Below are 7,120 nucleotides of genomic sequence, written 5' to 3'. Positions count from 1 at the left end.
GGGCGGGCTGCCTCCCCCCTGACGGTCCTGGAAGGGGGGGGCGATAGGACACCGCGGAGGAAGTCGAGGAAGGGGGGGTCCCTGAAGGTCCGGCTCAGCAAGCTGTTCAGAACCAAGAGCTCCAGCGGCGGGTCGGGCGGCCTGCTGGACAAGCGACCGTCGCTGGCGTCCTCCACCTCGTCGGGGGGGAGCCTGCTGGACGTGTGGGGGTCCACCTGCAGCAGCACCGACCAGGACAGGTAAGGTCCCTCTGTCACCATGACGACGGCACCTTTCAGAGCCTCATGGAGGCTGATCTGATTTCTCCAGACAAATCGCTGTTCCTCTGAAGGCCTTTAACGCGTCAGAAGTCAGGCAGCAGGTCAAAGGTCACAGGTCAGGTCACTGAACCAGTCCGGCTTCTTGGAGGAAGGAGAGACGAGACTTCTGGATCAAACCAAACTCCTCCTCCCAGCTGTGAAGCACGGCGGTGGAGAGGTGATGGTCTGGGCGGACCCTGATCTCCCAGTCCAACCGTCCTTACTGGGACCGGTTGAGTCCAATAGTTCAGTCCCGGTCCAAACAGCTGATGGGCTGAAGAAGACAGCGGCCGGTTCGTCCCGGTGTTTTATCAGCCTGGAGGCCACCAGGCTTTGCTTCCCCCACCAGGCTGATTGTTGGTCAATCAGGTTTTTTATTCACCAGACGGATCAACTGGGTTTGTCTCCAAACCGTGACGCCCCTCATGCGCCTCCAACTTCAGTACCTGAACATTTTTTGATACAGAACCAGGGTGGTTCTGGTGGACTGCGCTCAGCCCGACCAGCGGCCTTAGCAGGATTCCAGGGGGAACCCCTGCAGTGGACTAGTCAAAGTCCTTTTCTTTCCACACCAACTGGTGTTTTTGATGACGAGTTGTTTCTAAACAGCTCTTGTTTCAGCCAGCTGAGCGGCAGTTCTGAACCAACTCGGGTCCGTTTGGTTTATTTGGTTCGTTAAACCTGGAGAACTAACAGACCAGAGTTCGCCTCGTTACAGAGAACCGGGCCGGTTCTGGTCTGGACCTTCAGGGAGTCCAGCTGCAACCTCCAGGAACTGAAGCAAGGACTGCTGACCGGTTCTGGAGGTTCTGCTGGTTCTGGATCTGAATCTGGACTCTGACTCTGCTTGTTCCAGTTTTAGTTTTCTAAACTCTAATCTGTCATCTTTTTACTCATCTGATTCTGGACTTATCTGGTTCTGTTTAGTAACAGAGCCCGGTCCAAGGTTCTGCTCATCAGAACCGCCAGCGTGGCTCAGTTAAGACCCAGATGTTCTGCCTGGACCTTGACGGTTCGTCTCCTTTCTGTTTACGTCATCAGAACGTTTCTGCTCTCAGATCCGACCCAACTTCATACGGCTCCCGCGCAACTTTTCCCGCAGCTGTTGCCATGGTGACCAGCAGTCTCACTGCTCAGCAGCGAGGGAGATGGGAAGTTACCATGGAGACAGCATCCTTCTCTCAGACCTCAGATTAAGCTTGTCTCCATGGCAGCAGTTTGGGGTTCCCACCAGGGAGGGTTTGGGTCAGGTATGCAGGGCTTCAGGAGCTCCGGCCGGCAAACAGGAAGGGGCGGGACGGACCGCTGTCAGCCTCTTACCTTATTTGGAAATGGGATCATTGCACTCCGGAAGTGAAGGGGGCGCTATTTCCTGTATTATCCGCGGTCTCCCGTTTTATTTTCTTTTGAAACCTGTGATGTAGCTTCATCTGTAGGAAGGAGTTTCACTCTCAGCATGTATTTCAACTTCTCTGTTTTATTTACTTCAGCGCAGCTCACAGCTTTTAACAAATTCCGTAGCTTTCTGTGTTCTTCTATATCTGCTTCTCAGTCGCATCTTTTCGGGCCTGCAGTGCTACTGCCTCTAGTGGCGTGGGGTGGTAACACAACTAATATAATTACGTCACTGAACGAGAATACCACAAAATCTTTATTATTTACTATTAATTTCGCCATTTCTGGCAACGTGAAAGATTAATTATCTTCTAAAATACCATATTTTCCTTCAGGATGTAAAGCTAATTAGGTGACATAAACAACACCTTTATTATACATTATAAATAATATCTTTGTATCTCCATCACTTATAGGAGGAACAAAAGAAATAAGACATGAAAAACAACATTATCAACAACAATAAAAATAAATAGTAAAAGTCAATAACGAACAAATTAATTAGGTTCACAGAATAACCAGGAGTTTTAATCCACATTTTTGTTTTGTTGATAGAGTCCAATATATAGGAAAAATATGATTAAACTATTTAGTTTTCCAAGGTGGAAATTTTTATTTGACTCTAAAACAATAAAATAAAACTAATTAATAGAATCATAATATAAACAATTAGTGCATCAAGTAAACATTTAGCATGCTGAAGATAAATGTTATTATTTAGTTTGGCTAAGAATAATTATTGCACCGTCAGTGAATGACGTCTAATAGATGTTTTATATTAACCAGAGGAAACAGBGACGCCTTCAGGAGCTGATGAATAAAGAGGATGGATGATCTAAACAGTTTAGACACAGATGTTTTTGGTTTCACCACCTTTACCTGCTGTTATACCTGCCATTGAAACTATTCTTAAAGTTTGTCTGTTAGTCTGCAGCTCATGTGACCAAACCARCCGAGATGAAAAGCTAAAACTCAGCAGTTAAAACTTGAGATGACTTAAAACTTTAGTTAAATTTTTAGGTTTAAACATTTTAACTCATTGTTAAAATGTTAACATTGCTTAACTAGAGGTAATGTTAGCCAATGTTACCTCTAACTAACTAGAGGTTTTGCACAAGTTGCACTTGTTAGGTAACCCCAAGATCACTGGGTCTTAAAAGTTAAAGTGACGTTTCTTAAAACATGTAGTCAGTGTTTTCAGCCAAGTTGAGCTGAATGTCCAGTAATGATCCAAGGTATTTAAAACTTTCCATAGTTTCAACAGGTTGGCCAACGAGAGAAACTGGAACCACTTTCAGGTTTTGTCATTAAATTGGCTCTACTTCCTTAAGAAAATTAAAAAGTGTGGTGTTTTGTGATGGACTTTATCTTTTGCGGTTCCAGTAATGCCAGAATTAATAATAAATAATAGACTTTGGTATTCTGACTTAGTAATGTACTTATACTAGTTGTGTTACCACCCCACGCCACTAGAGGCAGTAGCACTGCAGGCCCGAAAAGAAGCGACTAAGAAGCAGATTTAGAAGAACACAGAAAGCTACGGAATTTGTTAAAAGCTGTGAGCTGCGCTGAAGTAAATAAAAGAGAGAAGTTCAAATACATGCTGAGAGAGAAACTCCTTCCTAGAGTTGAAGCTACATCACAGATTAAAAAAGAAAATTTAAACGGGAGGCCGTGGATAATATAGGAAATAGCGGCCCCATCACTTCCGGAGTGCAATGATTCCATTTCCAAATAAGGTAAGAGGCTGACAGTGGTCCGTCCCGCCCCTTCCTGTTTGCTGCAGCGAGGTCCTTCTCCCGGCCGGGGCCGGATTTCCGGCTTTTGACCAAACGGTCCGCCTCAACCAAACTTTAGTCTCCGGGCTTAAAGAGCTCCGTCTACAAAGATGTCTGCCAATCAGAGCTCTAGCTCCCGTGTTCTTGACCAATGACTGTGAAACGGTTGGTAGAGAAGAAGCACGTGCTTCCGCCATGCTTCGGTTCGGCGGTTAAATCAAATGCGATATGAAAGAAGATGGAGTTTGTCTGACCCGGTAAAGAAACACGTTTACTTGAGAAAGGAATTAAAAACATGGGCATGGCTGGAGGAAAGAGGACGAGACGGGAAGCTGGCGGAAAGTTTTACAACAGGGGGGCGCTGGGATGCCTTTGGGGGGCGTTTGGTCGAAGGTAAACTTTACACCCAACATTCACAACATACCAGTTTAGACTTTGAGCAACTTGGTAAAACTGTATTTCGTAGCGTTCATTTTATAGCCGGAGCTGTAAGTGTTCCGGTTTGAACCGGGGGTGATGGAACATGGCGGCCTGAGAGGCTGATTGGTCTGATGAGCCATAAAGGCTGCGCCATGTGGGAGCTGTTCATGTTGTTTGTGCTAACCGTTGTTCTGTTGTCTCCAGGCTGCAGGTGTCCAGGCCTCTCAGTGCCTTCTCCCCGGTGCCGTTCACTCCTGCTTTCACCGGTGAGTCACCTGGTCAGGTGTGGGCAGCAGGAACTCCGTCAGTGTTGCAACATGGGGTTTCTGGTGGACCAGGTGTTAATGAGTCGCTGCAGCTGATTGGTTGGAGGCAGTGATGCGGATCAGGGTCTCCTGTTTCTGTAGACATGGCGGACCGCCAGGCTTTACTTCCATCCAATCAGAGCGCTCCTACCAAGCAGCTGAATCCGCTTGAATAAATAACAAACAGTAACATCCAGCAGGTTAAAGCACCAAAACACAAGAAAACTTAAAACATTTAATACTTTAATGCTCCACCCTGAGATTATTTATACATATATGCTGACTCGTCATTGTCCATTTTAGATATTTCTTTAAAGTTACTTTTAACTAATGTAGCTGTTAGCTGATTGGTCAGATTTTAGTCCGTGAGTCCAGCAGTTCCTGGTTCCTGTGGTTTGTTTCACCTTTTTCACACATCTTAGGGTAAAAAGTAACAATAACTCTACGATGAGGCGTATAAAGTTATAAAGTAGTTTGTGTCACAGCCTGGTAACCATGGAGATTTCCAACATGGGCGGCAGCCCTGAGGAACGCCTCGGCAGATCGGTTCTGTCGTCCTTCTGGTTCCTTCAGCTCAGCTGGTTCTGAAACATCGGACCTTTGGTACCGATGCTGGGTCGGTTTTGTAGGAGGTTAAGTCGCCATGACGACGACCCCATTAGATGGGTTAAACACATCTGGGCTGTTTGTGGGTCCACAAGGTTCTGCTTTAGAACCGCAGGTAGGAACTCGGGGTGAACCGTCCTCAGCAGCTTCATCTTCATCACCTGTCACGTGCGGCGCCTCCTCATCTTCATCACTCAGCTCTTCCTCTCTGCTCACTAACCCCTCCCTCCCTCCTTCCTCTCGCCCTCCTCTGTCCAGGTGAGACGGTCTCTCTGGTCGATGTGGACATTTCTCGCAGGGGGGGCAGCGCTCAGCACCCCCCCACTCCTCCCCCCCCTCCCAGGCGGAGCCTCAGCCTGCTCGGTACTTCCTCTTCCTCCTCCTCTTCTGTCCTCTCCTCTGATCGGGTTGCTCTCGTCGTCGTATCGTCACGCATCCTTGAAACTCTTAGAAAGACTTCAGTTCATTTGTTCACAATTAAATCGTAAAATATTATAATTTCATTGCAAAATGTGAGTTGACCTTAACGGCGTCCTGAGCGGCAGGACTCTTTAATCTGAGGGATTTTCTGTCAGACAAAGTTTTGGTCATAAACACACATCTTCAATCTGTCCTGTGACTCGAGGCGGTTGAGGCTACCGCTAACTAGCTGCTAATGTACCTTTGCTAACCAGCCAGCTAGCTAGCTGACATTTTTTGTGTCCATCATGGGAATGTGTAGCTTCATCGTCAGTTTGCTGGACGATGTTTCCATGATGCTACGTCCGTCCTGTGCTAATCGCTCGGCACACTACAGTCTAAAATGAGCATTTCCTTCTGTACATTTCGGTCATGATGCAGGTTTAATTCATAAAAACAGCCTCAAGTTTTATTAAAAACCCTGTGGAGCAGCAGGACGATCTGAGATGATTGGATCGTTTTTCTTCCTGTTCTCTGAACTTCCTGTTCCTCTGTGAGGGTCGGGAGAAACTTTTACCGTCTTTAGCTCCAGTTCTTCTCACTATTTCCGTGTGAATTTCAGGAAGTGATGGATGATAATCAGGAAGACGGGAATGCTGCCGTCAGGCTCCGATAGTGATAAAAGTCTGGAATGTTTCACGAATCATTCCGATCCGTCTGGACCAACCTGGCGGTCCGGATGCTTCAGAACCGCCGGGCCTCCTCTCACACCGGTCTGTCTCTTACCTGCAGATGATTTCGGGGGTCCTCCACAGCTCCAGGGGCCGTTCACGGAGCGCAGCGCGGGGGCCTCCATGCAGTCTCTACCGCCCCGGCCGCTGGCGCTGCACCCGACCCTGAGCACCATCCAGCACAGCCTGAGCCTCAACGGTGAGATCCCGCCTCAGGTTCCCGCCCCGCCCTGGGTTCCTGCCCCAGGTTCCCACCCTGCCCCGGGTTCCCGCCTCAGGTTCCCACCCCAGGTTCCCGCCTCAGGTTCCCGTCCCAGGTTCCTGCCCCGCCCCGGGTTCCCGCCTCAGGTTCCCACCCCGCCCCAGGTTCCCGCCCCGGGTTCTCGCCTCAGGTTCCCGCCTCAGGTTCCCGCCCCGGGTTCCCGCCTGACATCACGTCATCGTTGCTACTAGATCAGTTCCTGGAACAACAGATTTACAGACAACAAATGTTTTTTTTATTTAAATGTTTGTTTTTGTCCAGTTCTGACTTCATTACTGCTCTGTGGTTCCTTCAGGAAACGATCTTTCCTCTGGTCTCCAGTTGACGATTAATCGATTAATAAAATAATCGACAGTTATTTTATAGTTGATTAATCATGATTAGTCATGGTTCATCTGATTAATCAGGATTAATTGATTGTAAAATATCTAATTGGTACTAAAGCAGACAATTATATTTATAACCAGTGATCACGTTGACCTATTGATCCTATTAATCGTGATTAAATAAATAATCGATTAATCATATTGATCGTTTCAGCCCGATCTGGTCCGATTGTAACTCGGGTCTGTTTCTCTGCTCAGACACGTTCCTGCGGGGTTTGCCCCGCCCGGTACCGCTGCGACCCGACGGCCAGAACCCGCCGCCCCGGCTCGCCCCCCGCTGCCCGCTCAGCCGGCCCGACGCCGGCAGCTTCGCCACCAGCCTGCGGGAGCTGGAGAAGGTGGGTGTGCTTCCTGCGCTCTGATTGGACGCTGGTGGCAAGGAAGGGGGCGGAGCCTAACGGCTTGGGGTGTGTTTGCAGTGCGGCTGGTACTGGGGTCCGATGAACTGGGAAGACGCAGAGATGAAGCTGAAAGGGAAACCAGACGGATCGTTTCTGGTGCGGGACAGTTCAGATCCACGATACATCCTGAGTCTGAGC

General features: G+C 48.3%; 1 protein-coding gene across 1 annotated transcript in view; it reads left to right on the top strand.

The window, feature by feature from the left end:
* Window positions 1-7,120, top strand: part of LOC103469505 (suppressor of cytokine signaling 7-like) — a 17,674-nt gene that overhangs the window by 1,615 nt on the left and 8,939 nt on the right. Inside the window, exons 2-7 of the mRNA XM_017306148.1 lie at window positions 7-239; window positions 4,097-4,158; window positions 5,062-5,166; window positions 5,995-6,132; window positions 6,780-6,919; window positions 7,001-7,112. Of these exons, the coding sequence (XP_017161637.1) occupies window positions 7-239; window positions 4,097-4,158; window positions 5,062-5,166; window positions 5,995-6,132; window positions 6,780-6,919; window positions 7,001-7,112 (790 nt within the window). The remainder of the gene's footprint in view (window positions 1-6; window positions 240-4,096; window positions 4,159-5,061; window positions 5,167-5,994; window positions 6,133-6,779; window positions 6,920-7,000; window positions 7,113-7,120) is intronic.

Source organism: Poecilia reticulata, linkage group LG8 (assembly GCF_000633615.1).
Source record: "Poecilia reticulata strain Guanapo linkage group LG8, Guppy_female_1.0+MT, whole genome shotgun sequence".
Taxonomy (NCBI): Eukaryota; Metazoa; Chordata; class Actinopteri; order Cyprinodontiformes; family Poeciliidae; genus Poecilia; species Poecilia reticulata.
This window is presented reverse-complemented; position numbering and strand designations above follow the sequence as displayed.